Below are 15,000 nucleotides of genomic sequence, written 5' to 3' on the forward strand. Positions count from 1 at the left end.
GACCCGCCCTCGTAGTCCACATCCGGGGAACCTCGTCCCTCAGCGTCCAGCATGATCCTAACACACACACATACACACACACACACACACATCATTAACATACCACACACACACACACACACACACACATCATTAACATACCACACACACACACACATCATTAACACACACACAATGGCTTTGCGATGTCTCAGGCAGAATTAGAGAGTAAGGCATGTCACTGAAATGTGATGCCATTTTTAGTGTAAGAACTTACCAGCACCACTAGCGGCCTAGGCTACGTAGCACCACCAGCAGCACTAGCGGCCTAGGCTACGTAGCACCACTAGCGGCCTAGGCTACGTAGCACCACTAGCGGCCTAGGCTACGTAGCACCACCAGCAGCACTAGCGGCCTAGGCTACGTAGCACCACTAGCGGCCTAGGCTACGTAGCACCACCAGCAGCACTAGCGGCCTAGGCTACGTAGCACCACTAGCGGCCTAGGCTACGTAGCACCACCAGCAGCACTAGCGGCCTAGGCTACGTAGCACCACCAGCAGCACTAGCGGCTGTGGGAATCGGGAATCGATGTGGGAATCGATAAGGAATCGCATTGATAAGCAGACTCGACAATGGCAACACTAGCGGCCTAGGCTACGTAGCACTACCAGCAGCACTAGCGGCCTAGGCTACGTAGCACCACTAGCGGCCTAGGCTACGTAGCACCACTAGCGGCCTAGACTACGTAGCACCACCAGCAACACTAGCGGCCTAGGCTACGTAGCACCACCAGCAACACTAGCGGCCTAGGCTACGTAGCACTACCAGGGCACTAGCGGCCTAGGCTACGTAGCACCATCAGCAGCACTAGCGGCCTAGGCTACGTAGCACCACCAGCAGCACTAGCGGCCTAGGCTACGTAGCACCACCAGCAACACTAACGGCCTAGGCTACGTAGCACCACCAGCAACACTAGCGGCCTAGGCTATGTAGCACCACTAGCGGCCTAGGCTACGTAGCACCACCAGCAACACTAGCTGCCTAGGCTACGTAGCACCACCAGCAGCACTGGTTACTTTGTAACTAGGGGTGTAGTGGTTAGAGAATGTGTGGTGACTTTGTAACTAGGGGTGTAGTAGTTAGGGAATGTGTGGTGACTTTGTAACGTTGAGTTTCTGAGTGAAGAGACTATCTCTCCACTCTTACATATGATCCCTCTGCTTGTCATGTCCGTGCACGAACTCTAAGCCGCACCGGCTGGCCCGTTCACCACAGTGTGCTGGTGTGTAATATAGTATAGTATGTATAGTGTGCTGGTGTGTATTATAGTATAGTATGTATAGTGTGTAATATAGTATAGTATGTATAGTATGTATGTGTGTAATATAGTATAGTATGTACGTATAGTGTGCTGGTGTGTAATATAGTATAGTATGTATAGTGTGCTGGTGTGTAATATAGTATAGTATGTATAGTATGTATGTGTGTAATGCGTCAGAGCACCACAGTGTACTGGTGTGTAATGTGTTAGAGCAGCCTGGAGACAGAACACATGACCTCTCCACTCAGAGAACTGAGGTCACAAAGTCTGACGCATATTCCAGAACCCTGTAAAGCACCCCGCCAGGAGATGGTACAGCCCATAATCCAGAACACCATAGCGCCCCAAACAAACTATTTACCATGCCAACCAGACCGAGGCCCACAAACACAAACCCCCAAGAGGCAGAAGGGCATCCCAGGCTGGTCTGCAAAATTACGGCCAAGTGCCAGAACCATAAGGGAGAGACCACTGCGGTCAACCTGCACAGGGATCTGTGCAGCCTCCACCTTAACACCACCTTAACACCACCGTAACACCACCTTAACACCACCTTGGGCTCTGTGCAGCCTCCACCTTAACACCACCTTGGGCTCTGTGCAGCCTTCACCTTAACACCACCTTAACACCACCTTGGGCTCTGTGCAGCCTCCGAGCAACCACCACCTTGGGCTCTGTGCAGCAACCACCACCTTGGGCTCTGTGCAGCAACCACCACCTTGGTATGGGGTTGATGGCACAAGCTCAGCAGATACCTCTATATGGGCCGTATGTGCATGAGGGCAAGGGGAACCTCCTGTACCATGACCGCCATTAGGCCCATATGAGGCAGGGCCAGTTCTCCCTATACGCACACTACGCAAGTTGCGTAGGGCCCCGCAAGTTAATGAAGGCCCCCTCCCCCGTCTCCTCTTGAGTCAAGCTATAGTGACAGACAAGTAAGTAGGCCCTAGTTATAGCGACAGTGCCTCATACATTAAGAAGATGAACATGAAACCGAATTACCATTCAGGGCATGAAAAACGGAAGAAACGCCACGAGAATGACAGCGGGAAAACGCCACGAGAATGACAGCGGGAACAGCAGTCGGGTAAACTTGCGTTCGTTCCATGGTTTGATGTCAACATGCGTCTCTCCAGCGCATGTTGCTGGTCTAGCATAGGCCTACCTAACAGGGAAGTGAACCCCCTGATCTGTCTGCGGCTTGCTTGCCAGCCTTTCCCAGTCACAGTACTTGGCAAAGTTGTGAAATATAATCGCATATTCCGTTTGTCTGAATGCGGCCGACTGGCTACATTTTTTTTTTAAATGACGGCATCTTTAAATGCGTTCATAACGTGCAGCTCGGGATGAAACTAGCAGTTTTTCAGCAGAAACATGCGAGGACCCGTTAAAACTAATAGTTGATTTCACTCTTCCCATACATTTTTAAAATAACGAATTGTTTTACAATGTTTCAGTCAAGCTTTATAGCCTACAACTGAACGTATGCAAAATGGAAAGTAGGCCTAGCCTAATGTATTAACTTTGATTCGCTGTGCTGCATGGACAGTAGATGCACATCGTAAATTAGGCCTATATGAAGTATTAAAATGATTGTTTAAAATAGTCTACGTTTGAAAAAAATATTGAAATAATAAGAGAATCAGGGGAGCCAGTTCATAGCCTATGTCTTTGGCAAGTAGCCTACTACAGACACAAGAACAGTCAGCCAGTAGGCTGCTAGCACAACCAGACCCTTACAAAAAAACTGCATTACTTCAAGTGTCAAACTGCAGATTTCTAAGTATGAAAACCTCAGTTTTTGGAGAAAATATTTGCAGTTCTTATGCAGGGAATGCAGTATTTTAGACACAAAAAACTGCATTGTAGGCTACTGCATAGTACTGTACTTTACTCATAGACTGTAAAAAACTTTACTACAGAAATGCAGTATTTTGGACATGAAAATACTATACTGCACTGTAGCCTACTGTGGTATAACTGAACTGTACTTGAAAAAACTGCAGTTATTTTTTGCAAACAGCCCAGGCAATGAAACTGGGCATTTATTGCTGTGTGAAGGTGATTCACACACAATTATGTTTATTTCTCCTAGTCCTTTATAGGGAAACACACTATATTTGGTAACTTCCATAGACATCCAAAATGGGGTGGGATGATTGTATTGGGAGCACTGAGTTGTCAGATGATACTGTAAAAAAATTGTTACATTTTCACACTCAGAGTTCAGGTAGGAGGGCCCCTTAGCAGGATTTTGCTTAGGGCCCCATGGAGGTCTGAACCGGCACTGATATGAGGTGATTAGGCCATTAGGCCCATATGAGGTGATTAGGCCCATATCAGGTGATTAGGCCCATATGAGCCTGTGCTAGTGAAATTAGCAGCCTGGCGTGTTATCACTTGCTAGCACACGCCCCTTCTATTCTGTACTGCTGTGACTTGCTGGTCTGAGTCCAGGTGAATAAAGGGCGGAGCTTCACAGCTTTATGGAGGTCACATTTCCACCTGCAGCAGTAGCCAGCCGCAGAGAGACAGGTCCATTAGCCTACAGCATTTTGCAGCAAAAACCAAATGTTGCGCCTCAATATTCACACCAATGACTTTTGAGCTCTCTTGATTTTTAAATGTTGGTCTGCTATAACCTACTGGGAAAAAAACCTAGAAACCAGCTTATGCTGGAAGTTGCTTTCAGCTGCTGGTTTTCTTTCAGCTCTTGCTGGTCTTTGCTGGTGTAGCTGGTTGGGCCACCAAGTGGATATGCTGGTATGACCATCTGAGGAAGCTGGTCATGCTGGTGACCAGCCTGCCAAGCTTGGCATTGTTGGTGTAAGATGGTCATGCTGGTTTTCTATAATGACCAACAGAAGCTGGCAGTTCACCACACGACCATCTTACACCAGTTGTATACGACATGACAGGCTGGTCACACCAGCATGACCAGCTTCCTCAGATGGTCACGACAGCATGCCCAACCAGTGGCCGAACCAACTAGCTACACCAGCAAAGACCAGCAAGAGCTGGAGGAAAACCAGCAAGACCAGCTAAGCCAGCTACTAGCTGGAGGATAACTGGTATAGTCCCACAGTAATGTCATTCGAAACGTTTCGATATCGAAACACATATTCAACCGAGAGAGATACGGGGGGCAGCCGCCAGAGCGGTAATGTTAGCCTTCTGCACACGCGCAGCAAGCACACACCACACGCACAGAACACACACATGAAGTGCTTTATACGAGTCTGTCGGTGGATTTAGTTTCACTTCAGACAATGTCCGTGTCCCGATGGATCCTAACTTTGTTCGGTGGTCGGGTTGTTCTGTAACTTGCACTCGCGTATTGGACAGGATACTTCCGTTTCTGGAGCACACATTTGGATAACTGCTGATACCAGTTCGTTTCTTATAATGACTATGAGTTTACCTGACGGAGTAGGCTATAATACTCACGCTTCCACCTCAGGATCGATGTCCCCGTCCACGCTCATGCTGGTTTTCTAGAAGATTCTCAGACCCTCAGAATTGAGTTTCTTGGAGTTTGACCGACTCCTGTTCCTACAGGCCCCGAGACAAAAACACGTCGGCTACACACCCTCGCGACCACAGGACGTCTCCCAGCAGGCTGATCTGACGCACGCACGAACAATAAGATGCAAAAATGTCTGCACGACAACAGAAATTATGGTAAAACATCTAAACTCCAGACTGTCATGTCGAAATGTCTTCCGGACGCGCGAGAAGGCAAGAAGGCGGCCCAACTGTTGTTCCGGGTTCAGTTAATGCGCGAAACCATCGACGCGCACTTTCGGTTTCAGAGGCTCGTAGCTGCCCGTTTACTGAGCTTTGGTGCAACCAGTTCGACAAATTGACAGGTGGATACATCTGCTGTGTACCCAGTAAACGGTTACATGTTCCCATATTGGTGATCTGGGGATAAGCGACAGGTCCTTCTGGGAGGAAAAAACAGTCAAACACCAATTAGCACTGTATATCCCCCAAACCATATCCTAAGTGCTGTCACTGCCACTATCCCCCTGTAGAGGGCGCCAAACCACCACAGATCTTCATGACGTATATGCCATATAATAAATACAAATGCATTTCAATTACTTTATTAATAACACTTTCTGAGATGCTTTAGAAAAGTCTGCAAAGTTCTTTTATATACAGAAAGACCATGCACTTATGGGAAATGTATGTCATTGTACACACTTGTTCCTGCCGTTTCAGCGCCATTCTACAGAAATTTCCATTTTTCTGTCCCGACACTTTACAGATCTGTTACTATCTGGAAAAGCACCTAATTGTTGCGATTTCTGTGTATTTTTGAGGAAAACAAAATGTTAATTGAACAATCACATGTTTTTGAGCCGTCAAAGTGTTTTCTTTTTTTATAGGATTCCAAGCACCACAAAACACTCATGTAACATCCCAACACTCATGTATTCAGACTGAGGACCAAATTAGAATAGAATAGAATACAGTATAGTAAATAGAATAGAGTAGAGTATAATAGAGTATAATAGAGAAGAGTAGAATAGAGTAGAGTAGAATATTCTCTATTCTAGAGTAGAGATGAGTAGAATAGAGTAGAGTAGTAAGCCTTTATTGTCGTTATACACAGTACAATGGGATTTAAAGAGCAGCTCCGTAAAAGTGCACACATAATTATCACAATATAAAAGACTATACAATAAAAAATATGAGTACACAGTAAAAAAAAACACAAACAGAATATTATGAGCACAGACACACAGAGTCCAAAGAGCGACTGAATATTGTATTTTTTGAATATTGAGTATTGATGATAGAGGTAGTTTATGTCTGGTGGTGCAGTGGTCAGGGCAGTTTACATTAGTGCAAATTTATGTTAAGTATGGTGACAGCTTTGGGGGAGAAGCTATCCCTGAGTCTGTTTGTTCTGGCTCGTATGGACCTGAAGCGCCTGCCAGAGGGCAACAGGTTTAAGAGATGGAAGCCGGGGTGGGTGGTGTCCTTCAAGATGTTTCTGGCCCTGCTGAGACAACGGGAGTTATAGATGGCCGTCAAGGAAGGCCGAGGGCAGCCCATGATCTTCTGTGCATACTGTAAAGCAACACCAGTGACTCATAGAAATTAAATATGTAAAACCTTAAATATTTATAAATTTTTTAATGATTAAGCTGTCCCTTATGTGTATTCTTACTGCAAATTATTTCAGTAATAATGTGGTCTAAGTCAGGGGTTCCCAAACTTTTCCACGACAAGGCCCCCCAAATACCACTAGGTTCTGGCCAAGGACCCCCTTGACCGTATTTTCTGGACTATAAGTCACACTTTTTTTCATAGTTTGGCTGGTCCTGCGACTCAGGTGCAACATATATATATATTTATATATATGTTTATTTCCTCTTAACGACACATTTTTTGACTGATGCGACTTATAGTCCGGAAAATACGGTAAACCCATTGACAATACTACGGCAAATGTAAAAATACATTAAGCAATCCTAATAATTATTTTAGCCACAAGCACTTCTCGATGGAGCATACAGTGTGTAAAAGTTGCATTTGGGGCTTTCTGCTATATGTGAGCTATCACTCTACTATTATTCCCAGTCATTATCATGGAAAATATAATGTTCAGATATGCGACAAATTATTATAATGGCATTATATAACAACCCTCATAGTAATAGGTATATTTTACATTTTTCAAATGTTGCTTTTATTTTTCTTTCCAACTTGCTGAGGCCCCCCTGGCACCCCCCACTTTGAAAACCACTGGTCTAAGTAAATAAATATTATAATAAATAAATATTTTGTTGGGCATTTTGCAAAAATCTGACATTTCTGTAGAATCACCCTTCACACGAATACACACAACTTGTAACAGAAGGGTTGCCGGTTCGATCCCCGACCAGTAGGAACGGCAGAAGTGCCCTTGAGCAAGGCACCTAACCCCTCACTGCTCCCCGAGCGCCACTGTTGTAGCAGGCAGCTCACTGTGCCAGGATTAATGTGTGCTGAGTGTGTTTCAGTAATTTATGGATTGGGATAAATGCAGAGAGCAAATTTCCCTCATGGGATCAAAAGAGTATACTTATACTGGTGTGAAAATGTACGCAGGTAAAAACAAGCAAGTTTACCTTTGAAAGCACAGGTAACTAGTCCTGCTGTCCGTCATCCTCAGGCCCGAACCACAGTGGCATCACTAGATGTTAAGGTGTTGGGTGTGTTTGAATTCCCTTCCTTGTAGCATCCCTTTCTGCATTCCACAGTAGGGAGAAGTCCACCGTGTCCAAATAACAATTCTATTTCCTTATGAACTTCATACTTGAGCTTGAAGCTATTTAAGCACATCAAGTTTCTCACAAACTGGAATTTCAAGATACATAGCCTTATGATTTTCCTGTTCAGCCCTTTACTAGACTAGCCTGATCCACATCAAGATGTAGGGTCTGGGAACTCACCATTCGCAGTGCTCAATCCGAGGGGTGGGATAAATGGTTGTCTTTCAAATTCCCTCTGCACGCAATAGGATAACGCTACAACTCATGAGTCCCATGCGTTTTCCCACCAGCGGAGCTAGTTGGTCAAACTTTTGCCAACTTGAAAAAAAAAAAAAAACCTTAACTTGTGTCGTGCTGTTCGCCAGAAGCAGCATCTTCTTTGTTTTCAAGTAGCTGGGAATTCACGCAGCCCGCCTACTGACTCCATAAACGATGTGATTGGCCTGATTGAAGTTTCATTTTTCCAGATCGCAAGCCAACGGAGAGTTGCTAGACTACCCTGGCTGCAAATTTAATTTGCTGCCGCTAGGGTGCGTATAGATTTCTAGGCTAGAACTAGACTTGAATTCAGAACCTCAGGGTCAGTCGCTTTGGACAAAAGTGTCAGCTAACTAGCTAAATACTACTATTTGGTGGTGAAGGGTAGATTTTATTATCTGAGAACTACAGCTCAAGTCAAACTGTTACCTGTGAAGCACTTTGACAACTTCAGCTGTTGTTTTAAATGTGCTATAAATAAAGCACTTTGACAACTTCAGCTGTTGATTTTAAATGTGCTATATAAATAAAGTAACATCACTTGACTAACAAAACCCATATTTGTCGGCCATTTCTAAAAATGGCTGCCACGGACCCCAGGGGCCAAATCCGAGGCGTCTGTTCTAACACCATGTGCTAATAGGATCCGAGTGAGTGACTATGAGTCACTGAAAGCGTTAAATGTGCTGTAATATTATTTCTTATTTTAAATAGCCGAGTAACGCGAGCGACAGAAAGCATTAAATGTGCCGTAATATTATTATTTCTCATTCTAAATAGCAGAGTAACGCGAGCGACAGAAAGAAACTAGAAGTGGGGCGTCCCTCAAAACGCTGCGCTGCTTGCAGTCAAGACGCTCCAAATGAAAACATCAATTAAACGTTTTCTATCACTAATGTCTGCTCACATCACATCCGGTCAGGATTTCATCACTAATGTTTGTTTGCATCACATCCGGTCAGGATTTCATCACTAATGTCTGCTCACATGGCATCTTGTCAGGACATGGTGTAAATCTGATCAGACCCCCTTTGTGCATATTTTTACACATATTATTTTAAAATACATTACATGTGCACACGCACCCCCCCCACACACACACAGACTTCTTTACAAATTATCTTTATTAAAGGAACATAATTAAATGTATACACACTTATTTATAAATGATCTTTATTGAATTGAAATAAAGCCAAATGAATTACATAATTACATTAAAATAGAATACAATTACATACAAAAAGTAAAATCTGTCTTCTTAAAGCATGATCTACAAAAAGAGAGAGAGAGAGAGAGAAGATAGATTAGCGGATTAGTGTTCAACACCATTTAAACATCACTGTGTGTGTGTGTGTGTATGTGTGTGTAACAAGACACACCCTGTGAAATACAGACACCATGAGTGTGTGATAGAAAGGGAGTGAGGGTACAGAGTTTCCGTGAAAGTGTGTGTGTGTGTTTGCGCGCGCGTTTGCGTGTGTGTAAGTATATATAGTCTTTTGATCCCGTGAGGGAAATTTGGTCTCTGCATTTATCCCAATCCGTGAATTAGTGAAACACACTCAGCACACATTGAACACAGTGAGGTTAAGCACACACTAATCCCGACGCAGTGAGCTGCCTGCAACCACAGTGGTGCTCGGGGAGCAGTGAGGGGTTAGGTGCCTTGCTCAAGGGCACTACTGGTCGGGGTTCGAACCGGCAACCCTCCGGTTACAAGTCCGAAACGCTAACCAGTAGGCCGCGGCTGCCTGTGTGTGTGTGTGTGTTTGCATGCAGTGTAGAGATGTCCCAATCCAATCTCAGAGGTCTAAATCTTGCTGTTCCTAAACACCTCAAGTCACCAAACTGTGTGCTCTACATTCATGCTGCTCCCCAGATGTAGAGGGAAGAGTTTCATCGGGATGTTCCTAGTGTGTGTGTGTGTGTGTGTGTGTGAGGGAGTATGTGTGTGTGGAAAGGTGTCTGCAAGTAAGTGTGGGGAAGAAAGTGAGAGTGAGAATAAGTGTTGACCTGAGAAATAAAGAAATAAATAAACCTTTTTTTTTTTTTCACTGGTCCTCCTAAAAAACGTGAAATATAAAACTTAACACACATGTCTCTGAACACACACACACACACACACACACACCTGACCTCTACGTGGGCGATCCCAGACACACTTTCACCTCCAGACACTCGAATTCAATCACCTCACGTTTACATGAGCAACTGACTGCAGCAACACATCTCACGTTTATATGAGCAACTGACTGCAGCAACACATCTCACGTTTATATGAGCAACTGACTGCAGCAACACATCTCACGTTTATATGAGCAACTGACTGCAGCAACACATCTCACGTTTATATGAGCAACTGACTGCAGCAACACATCTCACGTTTATATGAGCACGGCGAAAGCAGAAACAAAAAACGTGAGGCTTCTAAAAACACAAGGCATCCAAATAAATAAAAATAAAAAATAAAACCTTTTGATGTCAGGTTTTTTTCAACAATGGGTCGGTGCTTAGCTGCCTGCCTTAATTAAGTCAGAGCGCTAGCTATTTAGCTAAATAATATTATGAATTATATTATAACATATCAAAGCAACCACATGTGGGTCATTCTATGAAACGGGTGCCAATTGTTTCCACAACATGTGATGGTATGCATAAGGAAAAAACTAGAGCCAAGTGTGTGTTTCTAAAGCCTAAAACTAACTAGAAATTAAATTCCAAGGAATTACCAGTGCATGTGCAAATGTAAAATATATTATGTAAAATATCATATCCGGTGTTAAATGGGTTTTAAATATGTTAAGTAAGACCATAAGCTAGGGTGACCCTATCCAGACAAGAAGCATTCCGAACTTAGTCAGTTTTTACCGATTCTTCCATAACGTTATTAGCACTAGCAACGGGACATCTCATACTACACATAAATCGCTTTAACTTTCTACTTCGTTGACAGTGTAATTATGTTCTTAACATTTAAAACAAGGCATTGGCAACAATGTACAGTAAGTTTGCTGAAAGTTTATTTAGAAAACAGTTAACCCTTACAAGCCCGACCATTCTAATTTCGTTAAAATTTTAACGATGACCAATCATCTAATATCTCAGCTGTCCAATGACTGATTTTATTTCTGAAATCTTCCCCGTAATGCTGACAACATAAGCTTCAATTTGATATGATTGGTTAAGGGGTTTATGGCGCGAAATGTTTTGGATACTTGAAGATGAGTCTTGAAAAAATATTTTCACTTGAGTCGGTGCATTTGACGTGGACAGCCGGATGCCACCTGCACTTAAGTTGGAGTTTGCCTCGACTGGAAACCACAAAGCTGGATAAACTGAGGTAATATTGTTTTTACATCGGTTCTAGTTATGGTTTATCTTAATTTGAAGTCCTTAAATCATGTTATTTGACAGTAATATGCTTTCTCATCAGCGTCAACATTATGGCTTAGCGGGGGGCTAGTGCATCGTCACGTAACTTTAGCTAACTGTATAATTCTGAACTGCTTGCAATATTATCGTTTGCTTTTGATGTCAGTTATTTTCATTTGACAGTTTCATTTAAAAACCTGTTAGTATATAACCTGTAGGTAAGTTTGTTATCTAGTACCAATTTGCTTGTTAGGTAAGCCTTATATTGGCAAGACAGTATAGCAAACCAAAGCTGAATAAATCAATGGGCGCCACGTTTCTAAGTTGCGTTCTCTTACATGAAATAAGTTGAGCGATATTTTTACTCCTCTCAATATGTAATGTTAGTTGTAGAAAATAAGATGTAAAATCACATATTCTGTCAGAAATGTAATTAACTTATTGCCTTTCCTCCGGTTGTTATCTGTAGTGCAGTCTGTAGTGAACTATTTTAGCTTGCTAACTTCTAAATGACAAACATCAGACGTGCTTGTCTCAACATTTTCTAAGATGGCATGACTTGAAATAGATGAAGCACAACTCCTCAATATTTAGTTATAGAAAACATGATGTGAAATCACATATTCTGTCAGAAATGTCATTATTGCATTTCAGCAGTTTGTTACTAGGTGAAATGTAATCTGTCTTTATCTTGATGCCAGCCAGGCAATCAGATTTAGGGTAGCTAAACCCATGTGTAATACAATGACTTTTCATAGGCCTACTTAGAAATATTTCGAGTATATTCTGAGGATGCTTCAATAGTTTAGGCTACCTCTTCTTTTGTGTGCATACATGCACAAATCTGTAGTTTTGTCATTTTATTTTTTACATTAATAAAAGGTATTTGTATGATTTCGCTCTTGTTTCAGATGGAGGATGACAAGACCTACACAGACCTTCTCGCAAGCCTGAAGAGGTAGCTGACTGCTCATGAGCTTGCGCTCACAATGCTGAAGACCATGAGGGGATGGAGGAAGAAGGTATAGATTTATGTGCCATGCGTAGGATGGTGCAGACTAAAAAACTGTGTGAAATAGACTTGTTATGTTCTTTTTTACTCACATTGTTGTCCCAGGCATATGTGGTTTTACCGGAGGGAATGGGAGCTTGTGCTTAGTAGGCCATCATATGCAAACAGTGCAGGGGCATGGTACAAAGACCCCAGAAGAGTTTCACAGGTTTCTGGGATTGATCATTTACATGGGGTTCACTTCCCTCCCTAATATCCATTGCTACTGGGGAACCAAGTCTTGGCAGGGATCAGGGGACATTGACCAAATGATGAATACATATTGTGTACTCCAAAAAACGCAGAATACCAGAAAGCACTTTTTCTCCATTGACATTGCCGTTGTCAGTAGCTTCTTGTTATTTCAAGTTTGACAATGCAATGCAGAATCTGGTGTTGAACCTAGGTTTGGTAGCTACAGCCAGAAAGAATTTGGAGGAAATCTATCACAACAGCTGGTAGGCATTTCCGTTGAAATTTCAGCCTCACCTTCAGCTGCTCCAACTACTACTCTGTCGTCTTTCCATCAAGTACATATTCCTGTACAGCAGGAGCTTGTTATAAAACAACGTACATAATAAAACTAAAGTAGCTTGTATGGCCCTGGAGTGTAACGGTAGGCGAATTTGATTTATTGATAAACAAATTGCTGTCAGATTTGGCATTCTGCAAAAGGGGATGCGTTTAGTAATGAGTCATAGCTCTTCTGTGTTCAACCTTCAGGTTCCCCACCCCACCTTTCCCTATCCTCCTCTGTAAGTGTGTGTGTGTGTGGGTATGAGTTTGTGTGTATATGTGTGTATGTGTTTATTCTCCACAGGCTTGTTCTAAGTATGTAATCCACTTTCAAATGTTTAGAACACATTGAGTTTTGAGTGATGTTGATTGTATTCCTAGCTTTTCATGAATAATAATACATTTTATATATGTATATAATTTTCATATTATACTGATTTATATAAGGAAGTTGTATTTGTTGAATCAAATGTATTTTATGTCTCTTTTCCGAAATGGTCTTCAATGAATACAGTATACTTACTTCCTGTATTACTGGTAAGGTACAGTATGTTTTTTTTAAATGTCATTCTTATTGACTGTAGCATTTGCTTAAATACAAATAAACGGTTTATTCTTATAGACCAAATACATCTAAACCATTGTTTCTGACTTGATTATTAGTTTTTATGCATACTTTTATGTTGTTGGTGAGAAAGTGAATGTGAATTCTGTCAACATTCTAAATCCCGTTTCCTGCATTTTTTTACACTGATCACTAAAAATATCATAACTTTTAAAAGGTTAATGATATTCCAATTCAGTTTTTTGTGTTAAATAGCCCACAACTTGCTGAACATTTCATACACTCTATATTTTTCTCTATCTTGTAGAGAAATATGATGAAAATTCATTTTTATGTGAATGAAATTAAATTTTGACAAATTCCGGATATACATTTGGAGAGGATTTTCAAATACTGTTCATTACTATATCAACATTACCATATGTATTTTACATCATTTCATAGAACTGATCCTTCTGATTACAATGGTATGTATATCCCATTGATGGTATGTATTATACTCAAGAAATAAGGTTTTTTGTGTGAGGAGGTCATCCAGCACCAAAAATGGAATGTTCGGCACGGGCACGAAAGGGTTAATAGAGACACTATAAACACTATACCTACTAAGTTTAACATTTAAGTCTATCGATGCCAGTAAGAGCTGGCAGTAAGTGTCAATGCTAATCAGTAGGGGTGTTACAATTCTCCAAATCCTCGATTCGATTTAATTTTCGATTTTAAAGTCACGATTCGATTTTTAAATATTACTAATATTAATGCATTCCATGTTTGCTTTTTTGGCCTTTTCCTATTCAGTTTCGGAGGGCTTTTATTTTGAAACCCCTTTTTATTTTGAAATCGTTGCAACCACAAAGTTGTAAACAGAACAAACATTAAACATAATCGTGAACATAGAGAAATGAAACACAGAATGATAATTTGACTGTTACAGCACATTCCGAAGAGACCCAAGGTTAGTGTTCATGGAATATGTACTTATCAATGTGCATTTTATGCCTTAAAGTAATTGTGGACTGTAACTAAATCATCTATTCACTTGCTAAGTTGAGTAAGTTAGTGTTAATTGACATGAATGAACAAAATACTTCCAGACCGGTGATTTCAGAGTAGCAAGAGGGGATGGATTTTGGTCGGTTGATGTATATTTTGTAAGTTAAAGTGTTGACACCGCAGTTCAACACGTGTGTGTGTTTTGGCATACATGCTGGACGTGACATTGGGGGTGTGGCTACATCGTCGATTCTACCTTTGAGCTCTAAGTTTGAGATTGAGATGTAATTTCCATCGATTTCGACTTAATCGAAATCGTGACATCCCTACTAACCAGGCTATTAAACAAACCATGCTTCGGTGAGTAACGTCAAAGGGTAAAGTCACGTGACTTCTAGTTGTAGTCCGTTTATGAAATGAAAGGAGCAAATTGTTGAAGGCGTGTATTATAAGTCTATAACTTGACCACGTGGATAACTAGTCATTTTATCATGATTAAAGCACCCAGTCACATGCCCCATATATTTCACTGTAATAAAAAATAACGTATGCCTGAGGTGGGCAAATATGTCTTTTCAGAGGGTGATCATGTCTTTAATGCTGTGGATAAATTGGAAAGAAGTTTACTTTCATGAAAATTTGGAAAACTACATAGTAGTAAAGGCACCCAT

At 41.8% G+C, this 15,000-nt stretch overlaps 2 protein-coding genes across 3 annotated transcripts in view; both read right to left on the minus strand.

Annotated features, from left to right (window-relative positions):
• The window catches only part of nlrc3l (NLR family, CARD domain containing 3-like), an 18,407-nt gene extending 13,018 nt beyond the window's left edge, over positions 1-5,389 (minus strand). The window contains exons 1-2 of one of the 2 annotated variants that reach the window (XM_076283009.1): positions 4,753-5,389; positions 1-57 (exon numbers count right to left, since the gene is read on the minus strand). The exon at positions 1-57 is cut by the window's left edge and continues 189 nt beyond it. In XM_076283009.1, coding sequence (XP_076139124.1) covers positions 1-57; positions 4,753-4,790 — 95 coding nt within the window. In that variant the 5' untranslated portion in view covers positions 4,791-5,389. The remainder of the gene's footprint in view (positions 58-4,752) is intronic. The other variant, XM_076283008.1, reaches the window with a different exon arrangement.
• Positions 5,390-9,002: 3,613 nt separating this feature from the next.
• Positions 9,003-15,000, minus strand: part of numa1 (nuclear mitotic apparatus protein 1) — a 46,909-nt gene continuing 40,911 nt past the window's right edge. The window contains exon 22 of the mRNA XM_076283010.1: positions 9,003-9,102. Within this exon, the coding sequence (XP_076139125.1) occupies positions 9,091-9,102 (12 nt within the window). The 3' untranslated portion in view covers positions 9,003-9,090. The remainder of the gene's footprint in view (positions 9,103-15,000) is intronic.

The sequence above is a fragment of the Alosa pseudoharengus genome, unplaced genomic scaffold (assembly GCF_046254945.1).
Source record: "Alosa pseudoharengus isolate Yale_2024_CS ecotype anadromous, Long Island Sound unplaced genomic scaffold, YU_APseudo_1.1 YU_APseudo_1.1_scf_13, whole genome shotgun sequence".
Classification (NCBI taxonomy): domain Eukaryota; kingdom Metazoa; phylum Chordata; class Actinopteri; order Clupeiformes; family Clupeidae; genus Alosa; species Alosa pseudoharengus.